The 23,397-nt window shown below is 37.9% G+C and overlaps 1 protein-coding gene and 1 long non-coding RNA gene across 2 annotated transcripts; one reads left to right on the top strand and one right to left on the bottom strand.

Annotated features, from left to right (window-relative positions):
- Window positions 1-339: 339 nt before the first annotated feature.
- On the bottom strand, window positions 340-19,940 carry LOC129047518 (uncharacterized). The gene is made up of 4 exons (XR_008509255.2): window positions 19,782-19,940; window positions 18,968-19,081; window positions 2,308-2,356; window positions 340-902 (listed from the first exon to the last, which is right to left on the bottom strand). It is a non-coding gene; the product is annotated as an uncharacterized LOC129047518 (long non-coding RNA).
- Window positions 19,941-21,223: 1,283 nt separating this feature from the next.
- Window positions 21,224-21,641, top strand: LOC100433033 (small ribosomal subunit protein eS26-like). Its single transcript, XM_009244053.4, has one exon. The coding sequence runs from the start codon at window positions 21,224-21,226 to the stop codon at window positions 21,569-21,571; it is 348 nt and encodes a 115-aa protein (XP_009242328.1). The 3' UTR covers window positions 21,572-21,641.
- Window positions 21,642-23,397: the final 1,756 nt, after the last annotated feature.

Raw genomic sequence — 23,397 nt, 5'->3', positions numbered from 1 at the left:
TATGAAGGAAATTCCAGCTCTGCCATTGGTGTGACCTTCCACATATTACTTGACTTCCCTCAGCATCAGTTTTCTCATCTGTGAAACTGGAATAATAGAAGTACTTACTACAGGGTTTCCATGATCGTTAATTGGGATCATATGGTGTCTGGCACATAGAAAGGGCAAAAAATAAGTTAGCTCTAATTGCTAGCATTCTGACTATATATCTGCACACCCGTGTTGGCCAGACTTATTCAGCAAAACAGGTTACACCAATTCCCACAAGGCCAGTGTATCACTTGCAGGTTTCCCCAGTCTCTGGGTAAGTAAGCCACATGGAAGGCAACTCTAGCAGCAAGGGGGTGAACTGGGGAAGTTCCGCCCTGAGTCCCAGCTATTCCTTCACTGCCATCTTCCATCTCACTTTCTCAGGACCCAGATAAAAAGGACACAAGTTCCATGGCTCATGCCACTGTATAGACACTGCCCTTCTAAAACCAGGCCCTCTGTAGTTAATTGTGTACACATATCTCAGTTGCTAGATTGTGAACTTAAAGGAGGGACCAAGTTTCCTTTCTTTTTGTTTTCATTTGGTTATTTGCCTCGTACTATGTCTGGAAAAGAATGCTTAATAAAGGATGAAAGAATGAATGGTAGTAATATTCATAAGCAAGTCAATTGAACCAGCCTAAAGTAAAAGAGAAATGGTCATGTTATTTCCCAACTCATTGTGGGATCCTTTGTTCCACCTGTAAAGGATGCTCTTCCCCTTGGTTACCAGTGCCCTCTAGCATGCCTTAGTTTCTCTCCATCCCCTGCTTCGGACCCCTTCCTTCAAACCTCTGTATCAGAATCCTCCACTCGCTTTCTCCCAAGTATCAATCAGGAGTGAATGTATTCGTTAATCAGGGAAGCAGCCCCTAAGACAAGGTATTAATACATCAATGTAACAGAAATCCTTAATTCAGGGAAAACTTTTATCTGCTAAGAATCTAATATGGGTCACCATAGTGAGGCAATGTCAAGATCTATATCAGGCAGGTGAAAGACCACTATTTTATTGTTACTTCTTTTGGGGATCCTAACGACCTCTTTAAGTGACTTTAGAGAAATGCTGTTGTACATGTAGGATCTGAATAAGTCTGGCCAGCGGCTACTGCTTTACTAATTCTATCTTTTTTCTTTGGGTCCTCCAGAACCGCTCTTGAAAGAAAGTTTATGCAGAAGGCATCATAAGAATAGCTGCTGCTCTGTTTGCAAGCAATTAGAGATGGCAGAAGGGTTATCTAGTTCCTCATCAGAGGCCAGCAGCAGCACTGTTCCAAATACAATAAAATGTTTGATTTCTTTGGATGGCCACATGAGTAAACGTGACCAGAAGCTGCTACTTTCCCTCTCAGTTGAAGCTTCTGCTAAATGAATCATAGCAGCTCTATGAGAAAGTGAGGGGAAAACCCACCAATGACTAGCCAAGAAACTTTCAAGTATAACTGAGGAAGTCATTGGAAGAAAAGAAAAGAAAGCCTACCAAATCAGCTGCTTTTCAGATGGCACCTCCTATGAACCCTGAATTGCCTAAGAGTTCTCTGAAATAGAACATGTATTGCACTACCTTGATTGGCTTTATTAAATTAGAGTGTAAACTCCCTAAGGACAAAATCTCACCTGGCATAGTAGCAACAGTAGATTTGGTGAGTCAGACTGCAGGGGTTTGATCACAGCATCTGTTACTTATACATCTATAACCTTGAACTAGTTATCCCATCTCTCTGGTCTTCATTTTTATTTTTGAAAAATGAAGATGATCATACTATCTATCCTATAAGTTTATTATCAGTTTTGCTTGAATTAAATCATCCATCTAAAACCCCATGCACAGGGCTGGGCATGTATTAGCACTCAATAATTATCAGTATCAACTGCTACTACTGATCATTGCTGCCTTCCAAGTACAGTGCCCACTGAACAGAATACTCTCAAGACAGATACAATTTAATAGATAAATCTCAAGTATTGTCCTATAGAGCTGCTACATTGATGTATAAATTACATGGCCTAGAACAATTGTATCATCATATCATCACACCTCTGGTTAACTTATCAAAAACTTCTGTTTTTATCATTTAGTACCATGATATGAAATATTTGAGGCAGCTGTATATAGATAATAGGAATTTAAACTAGGTCAAGAGAGTTGTTTCTTTATTCAACAAACAATTTTCAAGCAGATACAGTTTTCTAGGCAATTCAAATCACTAAGAAAGTTACAAAAGGATAAAATTCATATATAATTCTTATTGATAGTAGCTTATATTTATTACTCACCACAGAATAGGCATTTTGTTAGACTCTTCACATACGTTATCTCTTTTACCTTGACAAAAACCAGCAAAGTGATTAGTATGCCCATTTTAGAGAGAAGAAAACTGAGACTCAAAAATATTCAATGACTTGCCCAACATTTTTCAGCTAGAATTTTCAAGAGCCAAACCCCACTCTGCAATTCCAAAGCCTGTTTTCTTTCTATTCTCTTACTATTCCTCTTTCAACATCTCACCATAATGTCAGGTAGAATGGAATAAGCACTCTATTAGATGTACAAGTAAATTATTATGGAACTCAGGGAGGGAAAATGGTGGATTTGAATGGTAGAGGATTTGGGAAGGTTTTCTTCAGGGCATTTAAAATGAACCATATACAATACATGGAATTATAGAGGGAAGGGAGGAGTAGAAAAAAATGGCATCAGGAATGGAAACCATATCAGCAAAGATTCAGCAACGTCAACTTGCAGGGGAGAGTAGCTGTGTTGTGAGACATAGAGAATAGGCTGCAAATAGGGGCAAATTATGTTCAGGTGGAAGTCAATCTCCAGTGTTAGAAAAGATGGTTACATCTTTTAAAGCATGGACAAAATTTCCCAGTATCTTTACAAACCTGGTTGCACAACTGAAGCAAAGATCAATTTGAGCTCTATCATAATTTTGAAAAACTATCACACTTCCTGTTTGAGCAGGTCTGACTTAATGATATTTGTCTATAGCACATAGACGCACACACAACCGTGAGCAGCTGATGTCTGAACAATCATATCTTGGCCATTCATTCTCTCCACCCAATTTCTCCCATATGGCAAATTGCCCAGAGTTCATTATTAGTTCCACGAATAGCCAATCAGCAAATATTTACGGTAAAGTCAGTCTGTTGCAAGATCCAAAAGAGAGAGGGAGAGGGAAAAAGAGAAAAAGAGGGAGATGGAGAGGGAGAGAGAAATGGAGAGATACAGAGAAAAGGAGGGAGGGAAGGAGAGACAGAGAGAGAGAGAGGAGAGTGCTAGAGCACTTTATTAGTGGCTCAAAAGCAGGTGTCTTAAGAGGAATATAGAGTTTAAAAAATAGCAAGCCTAGGCATCAATATAGAGCTTGGGGCGGTGATGTTCAGAGATCTGCAGACTTTCAAGGTGGCCTATTTTACCCAGTTTTATAGATGAAATATTTAGGAAGCCTTGAACCTGCACCCAAACCCAATGCTCCTGTTGCCCTAGACTCTCTCTAACCATTTTATCATTTAGTTGTTGTGAAAGCAGTGACTGCTGCCTCTAGAATACATCCCATTTGCCTCTGAAGAGAAGGCTTTTTTTGGCTACAGCAAAAGGAAAGTGGGAAGATAAAACAAACTTTAATTCATCTGTTCTTACTCATAGGCTTCCCATCAAGGATGGGTTTTATCCTTATTTAGAATCAATACTAAGTAAAGAAAGTATAAATATACCAATTGAAAAATGCTTTCTGTGGAGGCCTTGGCAGCCACAGCAAATTGCCTGAGGTTTAGAGACACCATGCATTTTCCCTAGGTTTTATTCTGGAACCCTCAAGTGTTCAAGCCAATCATTTCCTGAGACCCTTGATATAATAGCACCTAGGATCTGTTAATAGGGTTTCTTTTTTTGTTTTTTGCTTTTTTTTAGTTCTGAGACTGAGGTAAATTCCTAACAGACCAATGGAGTTTTTACACCTTAATTGCTTTTGTTGAATATTTCTCCACAAGAGATAATAGAAGCTATAGTTAAGTTAAGTATTACTATGTTTGAGAACATAAGAGGATCTTGGAGAAACTGGAGGATTTCCCCTGGGCATCTCCCATTGGTTAGACTGGTGTCAAGGAACTCAAATGTCAGAATGCTCCTAGAGTCTCCATATGCTGCCATAAGTGGCATAGACTCTGAATTAGGTGTCCTTAATTCCCTTGTCGTTTCTCACACTAACTAGCACTTTAACCCAAGGGAAAGTTGAACTCCAAAGAAGGATTTTTTGTCTATACAGTAGGAGAGTTTAACTGGCATTTTCCCTTAGGATCCCCCTAGTGCTAGTCTATTACAATTTCTTTGGGTTGCCCTAGACCAAACTTGTCCAACCCTTGGCCCACAGGCCACATGTGGTCCAGGATAGCTTTGAATGTGGCCCAAGACAAATTTGTAAACTTTCTTAAAAATTGAGGGGTTTTTCTGCAATTTTTTTTTTTTTTTTGGTCATCAGCTATTGTTAGTGTTAGTGTATTTTACTTATGGCCCAAGACAGTTCTTCCAATGTGGCCCAGGGAAGCCAAAAGATTGGACATCCCTGCCCTAAACAAACATGAAATGAACCACAAGATAAGGGGTCAGGGCTGATCATCCTGAGGAAATAAAAGGGAAATGGATATTGGGGGTTCATTTAAAGGGTTTATGGCTGGATTTGTTCTCAGGCTTTTGGAAGACCTGAAATCTTTTGGCCAATTTTGTCTTTGGGTTAATGAGTCTCAAGTTAACTCACTTTGTTGAGGACATAGGGGCAACTTATTTTTGTAAAAAGTGAAACCAAAACGGCCTTGACTGATGAGTCCAGGTCTTGGACCACTCTCTGGTCACTTTTTCACTACATCATACCACCTAGATTTTCTCCTTAAGACCTAAAGGAAGGAGAACATAAAATAAAAGGCAGATGACTTGAAAATATTAAATGATTATTCCCAGCCTAAAGACTATTCTAGAAGATGTTACACATAAAAATGCTTTCAACATGCAAAAAGTGTAAGAACTTAGAAAATTAACGTCTGTCTTAGAACTTCAAAATTAGCATTAAAATGGTTAGAGGATCCTACCGTAAAGATACCTATATACCTTGTCTTAAATTGGCATTTTCTAACTTATTTGACAAATGAATACACAGTTCACAAAAACCACCAATTTTCATTGTATTTGGTTTGAAATATGTAGATATGACCACTCCTATAGACCTATGGAAAGATCATTTTATCTGCACTGTGAAGTAACCATCTTACTCAGGTCTTTAGCATGTGCCTATTTGTATCTCCTTTTTCCTAATTACCTTCATTTGGCACAGAATTGACTTTTAGTATAGGATTCACAGCCTGATCTCAGCAATTTCTTTATTCCAGCTATTAACATGACACCTCTGTATCCCCAAAATTACTAGCATAATTCTTGCATACCATTGATACAGAAATATTTGTCATTGTTCTGTAACTTGTTTATATAAAGCTTTTCTGTCATTTTTCTGTGGGGACAAAAGCATGAAGTGAATGACCAAGCTGGTCACTTATATATGGGCACCATTGATTTCTATCACATTGGTTTGTGGCATACTATCCAATGATGCACGCCCAACCTCTCATGCATTAGTGAGAGGAGTGCAGCCAATCTAAGCCTCCTTTAAGTGTAAGTCCAGGGAAAAGGAAGCCACAAGCATCCTCCCTCAAAGCCAGTACACGCAAATCAAGGTCAGCAGTTGAAGGCCATGGTCATCTGCTCAGTGACCTGTCTTTACCCTTGGGGGCTGGTTCAGTTCCAGATAAGCTCTGGTTGGGAGGAATGAGTCCAGACCAAAGTGGCCAGAGGGTCCACATGACATATAGTTGCTCCATGAAGTCCAGCCCAGCTGTAGGCCGTCCCTTGGATGTAACCCCAAATGACAACGTCATAGACAATAAGAAGTAGCAGATACACATGGGAACAGATAACAAGACTCAGCCATATGCATTTATTGATCAGAAGGAACAAAAACAATTTTTTGAGGCAAAAATAAATCTACTTGAGATGTTGTAGGGACTCAACACATTGCATTATTATTCTTAATCATGGGCTCTGACTAAGAAGGTTTAAACTGCAGCCTGGAGTATTGTGCTGAAAATCTCCCTGATCCCTCAATTTTATTATCCATAAAATGAAAATGTAATAGAATCATATAGGGGATATGGCAAAGTAGGCAGTTCCTAGCACAGAATAAGCATACATTAAACATTTTTTTTAATGGGACAGTGTGACAGCCTCATCATTTTGTCATTGCTAGTTGGGATCTCTTTGAAGTTGACCTCCAGACTACCTCAATGTCTCTCTTGCCTTATTCCATTCTTCCATTTTCTTTCCTCCTCCTCTCCCTTCTCAATCCTCTCCTCTATTTCTTCTCTGCTATCTCCTCTGATACACCAGGTCAACCATGACCTTTCAGACGCTTACTCCTTTCTTATAGATAGAGCTGGAGAGAGAGAGACAGAACAATGTCCCAGCTAGGGAAGGGGTTGGGAGACAGGTTCTCCCCACAGATACGCTGGTTAGAAGTGGTCTACTGGAGTGAAGGAGGGTGACAAGCTTTGGTGACAGTAGCTTACACACATTTCAAGAACTGAGGAACAATAGAGTAAATATCTCTTTTTTTTAATCTCTTAATTCACCATGAAATTGCCAGGATCTAGCCCCACTGCTGTCCTCTTGAACTCATATGCAGTTCCACTAAGAGTGCTCAGCTTAACTGCCTTTGATTATGATGAGGGTAACACCAACCCATAATACTAAGGTGTCCATTGGGCTGCTGGCCAAGACATGCAAGCTTCTTTTTTTTGTAACTGGAAATCATTTACTTAACAAATAATTCCCAGAAATCAAATATGATTCAGTTACTAATTTGAAAAAAATTAAGTTATTTTGCAGAAGTATTCAATGACTCCATAACAACACATGTACGTGCAAACATCTCTTAAGTAAACATTAGCAATTTTTAAATAATATTTTTAAATGAATATAAAAGGTATGCAGACGAATACACAAATGACAAGCATACAGCTTGATGAATTTTCACAAAGGGAGCACACCCATATAACTTTCACCCTGACCAAGAAATAGAATATTCTAAACATCTAAAGCCTCCATCACCCCCATCACCCTCTCTTCCAGTCGCAAGCCCTCCCAGGGTAACATTATCGGAGTTCTAACACCACAAGCTAGTTAGACTGTTTTTGAACTTTATTTAAATGGAATTAATCAGTCTCTAATCTCTTGTAATCTGACATTCTTTACTCAATATATGATTTTAAGATTCATCCACGCTGCCACATGCAGTAAATGTTCATTTATTTTCATTGATGTAGATTACTCTTTATCAGCCAATTTCAATTAGCTTTATATATCAAACCTTGCATAGTTCTAAGTGCTTATAAAAGCAGGAGCTGTGTATTGACTGGAGGCAAGATCAACAATTTGCTGAATTTTTACATGGCTCTATTCTTTCTCCTACAGGCTTCCACTGGCAATAGCCCAGACCCAACCACGAAAATGGGCTTTCAAACTGTGTATTTCTTGCCTCCCTTTTCTAGGTTCTGTCTCACCAATTGATGCGGTTTGATTGTTCGTCGTTTCCAAATCTCATGTTGAAATGCGATTCCCAATGCCAGCGGTGGGGCCTGGTGGGAGATGTTGGATCATGTGGTGGATCCCTTATGAATGGTTTAGCACCATCCCCTTAGTGTTAAGTGAATTCTCGCTCAGTTCATGTGAGATTGATTGTTTAAAAGTCTGAGACCTCCCTGCCCTTGCTCTCTTGCTCCCTCTTGCCATGTGACGTGTCTGCTTCCCCTTTGCCTTCCGCCATGATTGGAAGCTTCCTGAGACCCTCACCAGAAGCAGATGCTGGCACCACACTCACTGTACAGCCTGCAGAACCATGAGCCCACGAGCCAATTAAACCTCTTTTCTTTACAAATTACCCAGCCCCAGGAATTTCTTTATAGCAACGCCAAAACAGCCTAACACACTGGTCATCTGGCATCTCCCCGACCACCTTCTCAACTTTACTCACCCTTCCCAAAAGTATGATCAGAGAGGTTGAGGTGTAATATTTTTCCTTTTCTGCCAACATAGAAAAAAACAAACTACATGTGCAGAGAATATTGCACAATTTTTCAATCCCTGCCTATGTTGGTCTTCACATTGAAGATACATTATTTTATTTAAAATACCATGGATATTCATACAATTATATATAAGAACAAACATTTGTCCCCACGTTTCAAAAAATATTTAGGGTTTATCTGGGTGAATTTTTTTTCTATCTTCACCTTAAGTAGGTAGAGATAGGTGAAATTAGACTCTAGTGAGCTAAATTGAGGGCAAATATTACAACAAAACAAGGGATGCTGAGAGACAACATCTGTGGTTAACTTAGCCATGGAAAAAGCCCTGGAAATGGAAGAAAGTCTAACACGCTAAAAATGGAAGAAAGGAAGCATACCAAGCAATGCAGTCGCTCCGCCAATGTCTTTCTGGCCCATCCCAAAGGAACACAAATAGAAATATTCTGGAATCTAGCGCCACTGATATTTAAACTCAATTTCCCGCAAGGTCAGGAATAATAGCGAGTTATTTGTTTTACTAACTTAGGTTGCAAGTGCCTTGGGCGGATCCTGTGCCTTCTTCTATATCGCACTCAGCGCCAAGAACACTGTTAGCCATCAACAAAACCATAATAGACCTAGAGCGTTTTCTAAAGGCCAACGAAAACACACACTGAGCTAATGGAGACATTTACAGGCAAAGGATTCCGGTTTCCTTTCTGAAAATGCCACCAAGACAGCCTAGCTAATTAGGTCTCAGTAAATGACAGACTGACCAGAATGGCCCACCTGCCTTTATGTGTATACCAGACAATTTTCTGCTAGCTTGGTTTTTATCTTTGCTTTTATTCTTCTAGCTATAAGTTAAAAAGTCTATTTTTGAAATTTCAAAAGGCTTTCTCTGAGATCTGACTTGTGAGACCACAGTGATTTCAGGAAAATGGGAATACAGAGCCTTAACATTGTAAAGAATGAATGTATTCACTTGGAGCTGTTCACTCATTCCTCTCCTACCCCTATTACCTTCCTTTTGGCAAAACTTCAAAAAATAATTTTGTCCAAGGCCACCTAGAAATGCAATGACAATTCCAGGGACAAAATTCAGATGTTCCGTGCAACCTTGTCTCTTACCCAGCCTAAGAGTAATCATAATTTTTCCAATATTCCCATTATAGTTGTCCTCATGACAGTCTAACTCAACCCTTGTTTGTGTTTCTGAAAACAACCCAAATTGATGGAGATAAGCATTGCAAATACAGGACACTGAAGTAGCACAGACTCGAAGCCTAACAAGGTCTCTCCGTGAACAAGAATGACTTTGACGTCCACTAAGGTTCTGTAAGCCTTGAGAAAGACCACAGAAGATGAATGTTAATCACTGGAAAACTCAAGAAGAATTAATGGAGCTTCTATTATAAGAAATCAGAATACAAATGTTTCTGTGTCCCTCACATTCTCTTCCTCCAAAATACTAGCAGAAAATGATAAAACTACAAGTCATAGACTTTATCTACCAAAAAATGAATAAATAAAAATTTTTGGAGAAGCCAAAGCATCAGCACAGAAGCCAAAACACACCAAAAACTTGTAATGCAGTATGACAGAGCAGAGAGAAAATGGACCCTATAAGTAGATATGTCTGATTCTAGTTTCATTTGTTATTAACATTGCAGTTTTCTAAACCTCTCAGTTTTATTTCCCCACCTATAGAATTAGGACTAATAATTATGGATATAATTGTATCCATAATTATATATATTCCGAGCTCTTTCAATTACAAATATGAAAAAATTAACCCAAACTTGCTTAAGCAAAACAAGCAAGTTAAAAAAAGAAAAGAAATATATTGAGTTAAGTACCTGAAAAACCTAGGAGCCTCTAGCTTTTGGCACAACTGGATTCAGGGACGCAATGTCGTCAGGAAGTGATATGTTCCATAAATCTGTTATTTTCTAAAATGGCTTAATTTTCAAGCATGTTTTCCCATCATGATGGCTTCCAGAACTAAAGGATAAAATACTCACAGCCCCAAGTTCAGTGGAAGAAAGACTTCTCCTTACCAAAAATTCTACTTGGGAAATGAATCTCATTTACTCTGGGCAGTTATATATCCACACCTAGAGGCAGGACTAGAAGGAATTACATGCCATTACATGAATAAGGGTAAATGGCTTCAGGAAAGGCAAAAGAAACCAACATCCCCTGCAATAACACACTGGGGTTGTTGCAAAAAGAAACAAAGAAAACTCATCCCAGTGCCTGTAATTTTGACTAAGACAAATAATAAATTAAGTAATTCTTATTGCTGGACAAAATTTTGACATCCAGGAAATATTTCCCTGTATTTGACCCCCATTAAGGCACACATTACATGCCCTAATGGAACCTCCATGATGTACATAATGTTCTGCCAAAATGATAAGGGGTAATTAGGTAAAGCTGCAAGATGGTGAGATTTTAGCTGGATTGAAAGGGAGCAGAAGATTTATCCAGGCTAAGAGGCACAGAGAGGTCATTCTAATGGGAAGTAATAAAACGAGCTGATGACTATGTATTTTTTTATCTAAGAAAGAGTGATGTCAGTAAGATGGGCATTCTAACCAATAGAAAATGGCATATGATGAAGTAGATGTGTGAATATTAGTAGAAAGATTTTGCATACCTCCAGCAAAAATAACATTTACAAAATTAAGTTGTTTAAAATGCAATTAGTGAGGAAAGATTTTTAAAGAGCTCATTCAACGTAGTTCTTTGAAAAGATATTCCTCCTTAAGCTGATCTCCTTTCAGTGGGGTGGCCTGTGTACAAACATAAATTTGACAAATTAAGTTTAGAGCTCTTCATTATAAGACACAATTAACTCACTCCCACAAAAAGGATGATTTATTGCTTTAAGAATGTTAATAAAAGCCCCAGCCACAACTGAGAAACAAAACATACTTTAGAACAAGAATACTGTATTAATATACATGATGTGGGTTCTAACTACGGCCAAAATGAGAAATAGTTCCTGGACTTCAGATAGAGGACTGTCCAACAACAACTTTATTTTGAGGATTACAAAGGTAGATTTCAAATAAATTATAAAAAGCAAGATAGAAACTTTTAACCAAATGTGAAAAGAGACTTTTTAAACACATTAAGAGTGCCAACCATAAATAATTTTTGCAAGCAATATTAAGCCAGACTTACCATCCTTCCAGTAAAGCACCTACATCACACACTAAGAATCTTTATTTCTTCTGGCCATGATGAATTCATATGAGTTACCCCATTTTCAAAAAGATGTCTACAGAAGGCTCTCCTGGCAGCCAAAAGCAGTATTCTCTCAAAATAGAAACCTCTTTGAGTTCGACTTAACAGGTCTGTTATGATAATCTCAGGGAATTTACCAGTCTGAGGAGCTTTATTACATGTAAATGTAAATTTCTTCCAAGGCTTGAAGAAATTCACTCCATATTTCGGGAAATGAACATGTGATTTTTTTTACGTGTTGTTTTAACAAATGAAGCAATGGTTCTTTCTATGAGGCACCTTGAGCTACTGATTAAAAGCTATTTTATGTTTACAACGAAGCAAAAATGCATTCAAACACATGAATATATGAGACAAAATTATTCAATAGGCCCAAAGGCAAGTGAGGCTAGGGTAAAGTAAAATAATCAATTCCTATTCCAGGTAGTGAGTGGTATTTGGTTTCCTGGCAGCTGAGGCAAAAATGGAAAGATGCCACGCATTACAAATTAATTACAATAGTTAGTACAGGTAGAGCAGCAGGGAGGCCTAAAGGTAAAGTTAGCACTTTGTTTCTCAGAACAGAGCTTTGATCTTTTCATGTGCACTTATCTGAAACCCCACATTCAGCACCACACAACACAAAACACAAAGATTTAGTCTTGTTTAAGTTTTATCTTATAGCTGCATGTGTGTGCACGTGCATGTGTATGTACGCAGGTGCATGTGTGTGTGGCCAGTTGTCTGTCTCATCTATAAAAGAACATCAATATATAAAACATAAAACTAGCAAACATCTCATTTTAAAAACTAGATCCCAAGAAGCCATCAAAATGAATTAAGAGTAAAATGCATCCCTGAATAAATCCACTGTGTGCTGAAAGTGACTGAATCCCTACAAAAGACATAATAAATTGACTTGTTGCCTGAGGATATTTAAGACTGAATGTCTACCAAATACAATGATTTTTTGTTTTGCAGAATTTTATGCTGAGTTGTTCTTTATGGACGTAATATGCCAAAAGACCTATACTGCTTCCTAAGTTTATGCTTAGACAATATGACAAGGTTATCAGTATAAAGAAAGGCACTTGTATTTCTCATTGTTGCGGCAGGAGGAGATAAAGTTGATTCATTTCATACTTGTATCATGTTAATATAGATTAAAAATACAGGTGTTAGAACTTTGTCTTTTTTTTACCTCATTTAGGGCTAGATTTCCTTCAACACGAGCATATTTTTACTTGCTCTAATTTTGGCAAATACATTGAATGAAAGACATTGTAATACCTGAGGGACCATCTGGATTGACTGTCTGGATTGGTTGGCCCAAAGACACTTATTATCCAGAGAATCAGAGTCAAATGATGGAGCAATGATGAAGTTTACAAATGGCTTTGAGATGCCCTTAAACCTGAGGTATATCAATGCAAGTGCATAAAAATAAATTGTTACATTTTCAATTTAAAATATAGGAATTGGAAAGACAATGTCAAGAGAATGGGAAGACAAGCCACAGACCAAGAGAAAATATTGCAAAAGACAACGTCTAATAAAGGACCTCTGTCCAAACACACAAATAACTCTTAAAACTCCACAATAAGAAAATGAACCCAATTTAAAAATTAGCAAAAGCCCTAAAGAGCCACCTCACTAAGGGATATGTACAGATGGCAAGTAAACATAGGAAAAGATGTTCAATATCATATGTCATTAGGGAATTGAAAATTTGAATAACAACAATATACCACTACACACCTCTTATAGTTGCCAAAATCCAAAACACTTACCATACCAAATGCTGGCAAGGATATGGAACAAGAGGAACTCTCATTAGTTATTGGTTGGAATGCAAAATGGCACAGCCATCTTGGAGGAAAGTTTGTCAGGTTCTTACAAAACTAAACATACTCTTACCATACAATCCAGCAATCACACGCCTTGGCACTTACTCAAATGAATTTTAAAATATGTATCTACAGAAAAACCCGCACATAGATGTTTATAACACTTTTTCTCATAATTGACAAAATTTGGAAGCAACGAAAATTTCCTTCAGTAGGTGAGTGGATACTGTGGTACATCCAGACAATAGAATATTATTCAGCACTAAAAAGAAACGAGTTATCAAACCATGAAAAACATGCAGGAGACTTAAACGCATATTACTAAGTGAAGAAAGATTTTAACAAATGCACCACTCTAGTGTAGAATGTTGATAATAGAAATGGTTGTGTACGTGTGGGAGAAAGGAGGAATATAGGAACTCTCTGTACTTTCTGCTTAATTTTGCTGTGAACTACAACAGCTCTAAAAAAGTTTACTAATAAACAAAAAACATGATGATTTCCTATATTGCATTGAAACTAACATCATAACTTGCTTTTTTCTCCTCTTACAGGGATAGAAAGAGTGGTTATATGTTTATATTCCTCACTTCTAGAACAGCTGACTCCTAATTTTTATTTTCTTCATTTTCTGTGTCCTACCATCTCTGTTAATGGCACATGTCAAATAACAAAAAAAAAAAAAAAAAAAAGAATGCTGCTTTGAGAGTAGCAATCGAAAGCATTGTTTGAAAAGTGACCAAGATTATTTAAATAAGCACCCTGGAGACCAACTAGTTGAAACTCTTTAAGAAACCGTGACTGCCTCAGCCTTGCAAATCTCTTTTCTTATTACTCATCAATTCCAAATTCCATTAATCTCCTAGCCTGACTAACATAAGAGTTTTCCAGAATGATCTGTCAGAAACACGTTCTTCTTCATGGTACTTCTTGCACACCTGTCACAGTCACTTTCCCTCAGGATTGTTCAGGAGGCATGATCACATCCCCCACAAAGGACGTTTTCTTCCATCCTTGTCTCTTTATTAGACAGTACCCAGAAGTGCCCCAGCAGACTTGCACTCAATACTCACTGGCCTAGATTATTCTTCAACTGAAGTTGGCAAGTGATTGGCAAGAAAAATTACCGTTTGGCTATGATCAATTACAATTTACACCCCAGGACTGAGAAGGGGGTTGGTTATGTTTACTTATTACATGGAAGAAAAGTCCAAGTATTATAAAGTCTCACCTAAAAGAAGGGGTAGAAGAAAACAAAAATGAAAAAGAAGAGGGAGGAGGAGAGAAAGAGGAGAAGGAAGAATAAAAAAAAGGGAGTGAAAATATCTTTGGGATAAATAACCAACAGCATCTATCTACAGTTTTATAAAGACAATTTCAGTAGAGTGTAAGATTTAAAATTCTATTAAAGCAAACATGGAGAGAAATTAGATGAGGAAATAAAGACAGTACACACAAACTATATTTTAAGGGATATTGATGTAAATGGAAAAAAGATATATCCCATAGTTTCCAGAGAAGAATATAGGGTCAAAGGAGTTTGAGTTAGTTTTAATTTTATTTTTAAGATAGGTGATATTGTGGCATATTTCTGGGCCAATATGAATAATCCTGAAAAGGGAAAGAAAATGATGTAGGAAATGTGAATATTACAGGATCCAACTCCTAGTGAAAATGAGATAGAAAGGATGTAAGTTACTGATAAAGAGTTTTCTCTTTGCAACAGAAGTATCTACAACCTTTTAATAGAAGGGGTAAGTCAGTAGCTGAATACAAATGCTGAAAGATTGAATGAATTGTTAGCAGGAAAAAATGATAGTTCTTATGCAATTATATTTCTTTTCTTTCTAAAGTGAGCTTCAGTGTTATGAAAAGAGAGTAGGCAGATAGAGATGTTTGAAATTTGGGGAGACAGGAGAATGTGTGAGAATCTCAGAGAGAATGGAAGTGCATTTTCTTGAGAAATATTATGAGGAAGCCTAGTATCATTGAGATTTTTAGCAATATTTTTACCATTGTAGCATTGGCACAGAAGAAGTGGATAATTTGGTTGGGTGAGTTTCGGGTTTTGCCAGATAAATAGTATAATGGAGGGAAGATGAAGAAAAGGAGTTAAGGGTGCTTTTAAAAGAGTGTTACAGTACTAGCCCATGAAAATTTTAGGCTGCATAGGAGAAAGAGATGTAAGAACTGAACAGAGGTGACAGATGGTGAAAAGGAGTCAGGTCAATGGGTTTAAAGTTTGAATGAGGTCAAAGAATGTTTGTTTGGGGAATATAAAAGGAAGTCACTAAAAAATTGAAGGGGTGCAGAAGATGGTCAGAGAAGAGGGTTGGAATTAAAATGTTGAAGGTGCTATAACTATTGATGATGACAAAATGGCTGAACTAGAATGCAGAAAAAGATAGTTGAAGCTAAAAATAGTTGGGACACCAGGAAGTGGGATGGACTATTCACTTCTTGGATTCATCACTTATTTGCTGTTAACCTTGGATAAAGTAGTTCACATCTATAGTTCTTGGTTTCTTCATCTTAAAAAGGAGGATAATAATATAAACCAATTCATAGGGTTGTTGTGAAATCTAAAAATGTTCATTATGTAAAATGATTTCGACAGTGCCTAGCATATCGTAAGCATTCAGTAAGTGTTCCCAGTTAGTACTATTTGCATTTATATCATGTATTTATTACTTTATTTTAAATGGTGAAGTTACTGAATATGTTAAGTATTCACTCTATAACAGGAACTGTTCTAAGCACTTATCTTTTTTTAAAATCTCATTTAATTATCACAGTGTCCTTACAGGTAGGTAATATTGTTATACCCATTTCGTAATTTAAGCGACAGAGCATAGCTAGTAAGTGACACAGACATGCTTTTAATCAAATCAGTCTGCTTCCAGATTCTCTGTCCTGAAGCACCATCCTATGCAATGATTGACAGTGGCATAGGTGAATCCAGGTGATGAGAACACAATGAATGAGGAGAAGACATTTGGAGGGGGAGATATGAAAACAACAAGGAAGGGTAATGGATAATGAAGTCTATGACATGCACATCAAAGAATCTGGGGTTTTGAGGGAGGAAGGAAAAGAGACAGCCTGAAAGTGACAGTGGGGAACAAGGCTTACAACACACAGAAGCATTGCAAGTATTTCCGACCAAAGGACAATGTGAAAAAATAGCTTCAAATTTGGTCATCTAGTGAACTTGGCAGTTCCTTAGGATTCTGTCCTTGTCATTGTATTTTTATCCCAGGGAGAGAAAGTTCTTGTGAAATTCTTGTCCTCTACCCAATCTTGCTAAGAATCATACTCAGTTTAGGGTCAAAGCTATAAGGTTAATCAATCAGTAACCAAGATGATTTTTTTTTTAGTGGCTCTCAGACCAGTTCCCACATGAAAGCATTGTTTTAAAAACAAAGCAAATTCTCAAATGTGGGGACTTTTCTGGTACGTGAGATATTGCAAATAGTGTAATTATATACAATGTTCCTAATTCCATTTACTTACATGACAGGTTCAAAAATCAATCAATCAATAAACCAATCAAATGCTTTTCATAACCAAGTAGTTATAGATGAGGGATTCGCAAAATGCAGCCAATGAACTAAATTCACTCTGTCACCTATATTTACATGGCCTGAGAGCTAAGAGTTACTTTTACAGCTATAAATGGGAGAAAAGTTAAATGACTAATAGTATTGCATGACATGCAAAACTTATATAAAATTTAAATTCCAAATGAAATAACTAAAATCTCATTACAAATCAGCATTAACAGATAACATTTGCAAAAACATTTTTGATCAGTTTAAACCCAGATTAAATAAAATGTTTTCCTCCCAAAGAGTTCCATTCTTATCTTCCTGTTACAGAAATGTGTATGTGATTATTATTATATTTTGAAAATTCCATCAATAAAAATCGTTTTTTGCTATATATTTGCTACATAATCACCTACATAATATTCTCGATTTTGTCTTTTATCCTGAGGTGCTTAAGATATTTGATATCTGGACTCTTACAGAAAAATTTTGCTGATTTTTGGTCATAAATAATGAGTAGACAAAGTTTGTATTAGTGTAGGTATTATCATGTGAATATTGTGAATGTGATACGTGGGTGTCTGTGTATAAATGTAGCCATTTGATCACATATCATTCCACTCACAGACATTTATTGAGCACCTATTCTATGCCAGAAACTGTCCTGGATGCTGAGAATACAAAGTTGAAAATAGGTAGTCATTGCTTTTAAGAAAACCAGTCTTATTATTTTATTGTGGTGGTAATTTTGATAAAATTTAAGAAGAACAAAGAATTTCTACAAAATTTTCTTTTAAATGAATATGCTCTCTTCTTTCTCCAACTCAATTGCCAGCTATTATTGGTTACTGAATTTTATTATTTTATAAAACATTTGATGAATTCACTGGTTTTCAGTCTCAGCTAGAAAATTGAAGTGGGCAAACAGGACATCTCTCCCGACTTTTAACTCCATTGGAGTAAGGTTCTTGTGACCTCTCTCTCCTATGCTTACCCCCTATTATGTCATTTGATTTTTTTTGGTGGGGGGGGTTCCTGGCATGTTACTTGGATAAAGTCATCCAAGGTCTGTGTCTCCGCCAAGCTGAACTGAGCATTGTCAGTTATCATAGCAATTGTGTTGCTCATCAGCAGAATTGAGACCCAAAGCCATTTCCATAGTTTTCAGTAGCTAACTCTTATCTTTTGCTTTCTAAATTGTCTCTGACATCAATTGCCCTGCAGGATTTCAGTGTGGGTTTAGGGGATTGAACAGCCAATGAATTCAGGCTGTTCTTATAGCATGCAATCATAACTTGTGTTTAGCTTTCATAACAGAATCTTATCCAAAACCGTCTCAAAGATGCCAAAACCAATCTGAAACCACTTCCTAGGTCCATTGCATAACAAGTGGATATGCTCTTCCCACCACATGATGAAGGGCACTAGGCAGCTAGATATCTGATCATACGAATGGTGAATGTATTTGTCTCGCTGTTAAATTTAAGCTACAAAACTTGCAAGATTTCTGGTTCCACATTGTTTATTGAACATTTTTCTATTCACATTCATGGCTATTTCTTCTTTAATGCCTCAGAAGAGTCTATTGCTATCTCTTTTCCCTCACATCCTAGAGTGAGTCTAATTCATTAGCCCTCACTTTTAAATCCACTGCTTAAAGTACAGTGTTATTCACTGGGACTGTTCTATCATAGTTTAAAGTTAGCGTTAGTAAGATTTTGCCATTTTTCTAAGTGTTTGCTGCTTCCAGGGCCTAATACTTATACATGTAAATGCAGGCATAGCCAGAAGGTGGAGTATTCAGTTCTTCAGAAATTAAGGGGTCTCATTTTTATGTTGAATCTGGACTTTGACCCTCAGATACCCTTGATCAACTTAACCAATGATTTTCCCTACCTAAGCACATTAGAAAAAAAGATAGAAAGAGGATAGAACACAAAAATCCCGTGAATTTCCTAAAGCCAGAGTTCCCAGCCCTTGCAGTATTGCCATTTACTTCCAGTTTCTGTTTGATACAGTCAGGCACCTGAGGCCTCTAAATGGATCCAATCTAGTTAATGATCAGATCCAGCACAATCATGGACCCAGTCCAATTTCTGTCATGACTGCTGAACCCAGTTTAGATCCAAAATTTCCTCAAACTTGGAAAGCTCAAAATACAAATCCATGCAGCTTTGGAATCAGAGAACTTACCCATGATTCTCAGGTGCTACCAGAGAGCAGTGGACACAGTGGGCCTGGCAGGCATCTCACTTGGTGCTCCTGGGGGCTGCTGGGAGTCTACTGCAAATCCCACTCTGACATCTTCTGCAAGAAGGAAAACATTAGACAAATTAACGTTAACAGAGTTTAATTGAGAAAAGAACAATTCAAGAATCAGGCAGCTGCCAGAATCAGAGATGCAGGAGCTGCCACAATAGGAATTTCAGGGAAGGTCAAGGGCCTGGGAAATTTCCTTAGGTGGTGGTGATAGATGTCTTTTAGTTTACCTCCCAAATGAAGGCAATTTTCTAAGAATTTATTTTAGAAGGTTTTAGTGCCATTAGAAGTAAGTCTCCTACTCAATTTGCCTGGTTCTAAAACCAGCTTTTTCCAATTGTATAAGCAAATAAATTATTTTAGGCATTTCAAAAGACCCCCTGAGGGAAATATATATATATATATATTTATATATATAATATATAATATATAATATAATATAATATATTATATTATTATATTTTTATATATATATAAAATATATATAACTTTTGTAGGTATAGGATATTTGGGAATTCAGGCTTTTACCTACTACCCACAGATCAAGAAATAGGAGAGAAAGAAAAATGAGTATTTAAGGGTTGCTTTGACAGAAATAAAAGAACCAAGGGACACAAAGATTTTTAACATATAAAAAGCTTTTTTATTTCCCAAGTGTCCTGTTTCCCTAGCTCTGTCAAACACTATTGAACTTATCTGCCCGGGAAATAGCAGGGCTATGGGAATTCTTATTTGGTTCAGCAGTCACCTGTTACCCCAAATGTCTTCTGTGGTAGCAATGTTGATTCTCTCTGAATCCTGCATCCATGAAAAAGAAGTGCCCATTCTTTTCCTTTTATTTTACAAATACACAAAGCTGGGAGGTTGTGCTGTAGCCAGAGCACATTGTACAAAGAGGAGAGTTTGGCAATGCTGGAATAGGAAGGAATAAAATAACAAAATTAAGGCTGAAGGGGAAAGAAATTGGAGAAAAAAAGTGAGAGAAAAATTAAGTGTGCAGGGAGGGTGAGGGTCACATCTAAACCTAATGGCCAGAGACCAGACTATGCAAATTCTTCCAGGCAGCTCCACACTCTGCTCCACCCAAGCACCCAGCCAATGAAAACACATTTCTTCAATTGATTTTTCATGGTCTCTAAAACTGCCAGCATTATCTAAATTCTTTAATGGTATAAAAAAGAGACATTTTAACTTAATGAAATAAATTTGATGCCATTTTGATAAGAAAGTAATATATGAAGTGATTAATAAATTTGGGAGTTTGAGTTAAGCCCTATCTATACCCACTACCATCAAAATAACAGGCTTCAATCAATTCCATTTAGTGCATTCCATGTTTCTGGGAAGACATCACCATGCCCTCACCTTCGACATAATCCTTAGAGCAATTCAAGACTCCTCTATCTCTTTCACCATCTCCCCAAGCTTTGGCATAAGAAATTACCAATACAGGCAATGTCTGTTTCCTAAATATCTCTCAAATCTGTCCTCTCCTCTCTATCCACACTACCACTACTTCACCCTAGGCCATCCAATTCCTTATCTGGATTTCTGATATGAACTAAGTGGTCTTGTCTCCTGACTATGCTTTAAAGAGACAATTTGCTAACCTGCAAATCTGTTCTCATCATCTTCTTGAATATCTTTCTTTGGGGTCTCCCACAGCCCTCGGAACAAGGCTTACACATATCCCTATCCTTACAGGATGCTTCCTTAATGGCCTTTCCAGAACAATCCTCTGTCTTTAGGGGCTATCCATGCTATGCCATAGTGACATTTCTTCCAACGTTTTATGCTGTCTCATGCCGTTGGAGCTTTGTTGTGATACTGGATATTCTTGCCTATTTGTCTCATGAAACTGTGTGTTCCATAAGTGTAGAGACCATGTCTTATTTGTTGTTGTAGCCATGGCACCTGGCATAGTGTTTGGCACATGGTAGAATGAGGCAAAAAACTGGTAACTTTTAAAACAAATTGACAATTTTAAAAGGAAGGAGTGTTTGTGAGCTGGATACAGGTAACACAGTCATGGCTGTGAAGCTATCCCTGACTGTCCTAAGAAAACACAACGGTCCTGAAAGTTTGGGCCAATGGGAGAAGGCTAATGTGGCTGATGGTCACCAGAAAAAAGAAAAAAAATAAACGCTTAAAAGCAAACTGTCACTCCTCTCTCCGGTCCGTATCTCCAAGATGACAAAGAAAAGAAGGAACAACAGTCATGTCAAAAAGGGCCGTGGCCACGTGCAGCCTATTCGCTGCACTAACTGTGCCCAATGCATGCCCAAGGACAAGGCCATTAAGAAATTCGTCATTCGAAACATAGTGGAGGCCGCAGCAGTCAGAGACATTTCTGAAGCGAGCGTCTTCGATGCCTATGTGCTTCCCAAGCTGTATGTGAAGCTACATTATTGTGTGAGTTGTGCAATTCACAGCAAAGTAGCCAGGAATCGATCTCATGAAGCCCGCAAGGACCGAACACCCCCACCTCAATTTAGACCTGCGGGTGCTGCCCCACGTCCCCCACCAAAGCCCATGTAAGGAGCTGAGTTCTTAAAGACTGGAGACAGACTATTCTCTGGAGAAAAATAAAATGGAAATTGTACTTAAAAAAAAAAGCAAACTGTCTACTGCATAATTTTGCAGAGGGCTGGCCCTGTTGTAAGGGATGGCTCAAAAGGAAATTACTGCCCGACACAGGAGGAAAGAATACCAATTATTTTTCTCTTAAGCAGGGCCAGGCCAACTCAACAGAAAACCAGAGAGGATGGGCAATGCATTCCTGGAAGGAAGCTACTGGTGCTAGTGCCATCAGCCTGGTTGACGAAAGAGACATGATCTAGGAGCCACCCAGCTGAAAGCTGGTACACCACAGACAGACATCCTTCTTGGAAACGACCTCTGGCAATTAGGAATTCAAGCTTAGCCTCAACTTCTCAGATGAAGCCTTCTAATTTTCCTTTTCCCTCCCATGTGTTTCTTCCAGGAAACCTGCCTTGTCCTCTGTGGTAGTTGTGAAAGATCAAATGTGCCTTTTACCAAAAAGGCAGGACTTTCATCTCCTCCCAACTCCTTTGTGTGTATCCACATGGGATGGCTCATTCAGGGACACTCCTAGGACCTGACATCGAGCCACCTCCACTCTATGCCTATGAGTGTTTGTGTGGAATGAGAGTACACGAAGTCAAGGTGGAAGACCAGACCCACTAGTCTAAGACAGTAAATGATTATAGAATAATGTGACCATGAAAACCACCACTTTGAATAGAATTTGTCTGTGATATATTTGGAGCCCAGACAAGTTTTGCATGCTTTTGTGCCACTTCTTCATGATGTTACTCATGCTAACAACTAACTTTAACCAAAACTTTACCAGGAGAATAAGGCAAAATCAGGAAAAAAAAAAAAAAATGGCCTTCCCAATTAATTGCAAATTAAAAAATAGTCATTGAAATGGGAGAAAGAGATCTGACTCCACTTTGGTACCCAATCTCTTCTTCCAATATTCCAATAAAGTTTCCAAATTTATCCAGACATTCTCCACCCGCTTCCCATGGACACAATGTGTATCTTTCCAGTGGGTTTCTTCTACATGCCTGCCTCCTCCATTCTGCCCAGTTGTACCAGTGCTTATAACCATTACAGCATAGAATCATTCCTCTTCCACTTCTTTCTCCCCCATCATCTACCTTCCTTCTGGAAGGTAGGGATTTGTCTCCATCATCTCAACTTGTCATCATTAGGTCATTCTTTCCTTCTAAACACCACTTCCTGTGCCTCACTTCTGGACTGCCACCATGGCCAGGGATCATGGTCTAATTCAGCACATAAAAAGCAATTCATAAGTATTGGTTGATTATCTAATTTGGCTGATTTCATGTACTTGAATACAAAACTTGGGACATGGCAATATGTTATGTGTTGAAACTGTGTGCTCCATAAGTGTAAAGACCATGTCTTATTTATTGCTGTAGCCATGGCACCTGACATAGTGTTTGGCACACAGTAGAAGGAGGCAAAAGACTAGTAACTTTTAAAGCAAATTGACCATTTTAAAAGAATGGAGTGTTTGTGGGCTAGCTACAAAGATTACAGTCATGACTGTGAAGCTATCCCTGACAGTCCTAAGAAAACATGATGGCCCTGAATGAATATGAAACATGTCCAAAGTTTTGTCTTCAGGTACACGGTTGCTCCTTTCTGAAACCTTCATTTTCTCTTGCAGATGGGGGATTTTGTCTACCCGTGAGAGTTTGATAAAATGTCAACCCATGAGAGGGCTACGAAAGTACAGATGTTGTAAACCCTGAACATAATTTTGAGTTTGGGGAAGCAGTGACAATGTGGTCTAAGTGATTCTTCACTCA

Source organism: Pongo abelii, chromosome 7, assembly GCF_028885655.2.
Source record: "Pongo abelii isolate AG06213 chromosome 7, NHGRI_mPonAbe1-v2.0_pri, whole genome shotgun sequence".
Taxonomy (NCBI): Eukaryota; Metazoa; Chordata; class Mammalia; order Primates; family Hominidae; genus Pongo; species Pongo abelii.
This window is presented reverse-complemented; position numbering and strand designations above follow the sequence as displayed.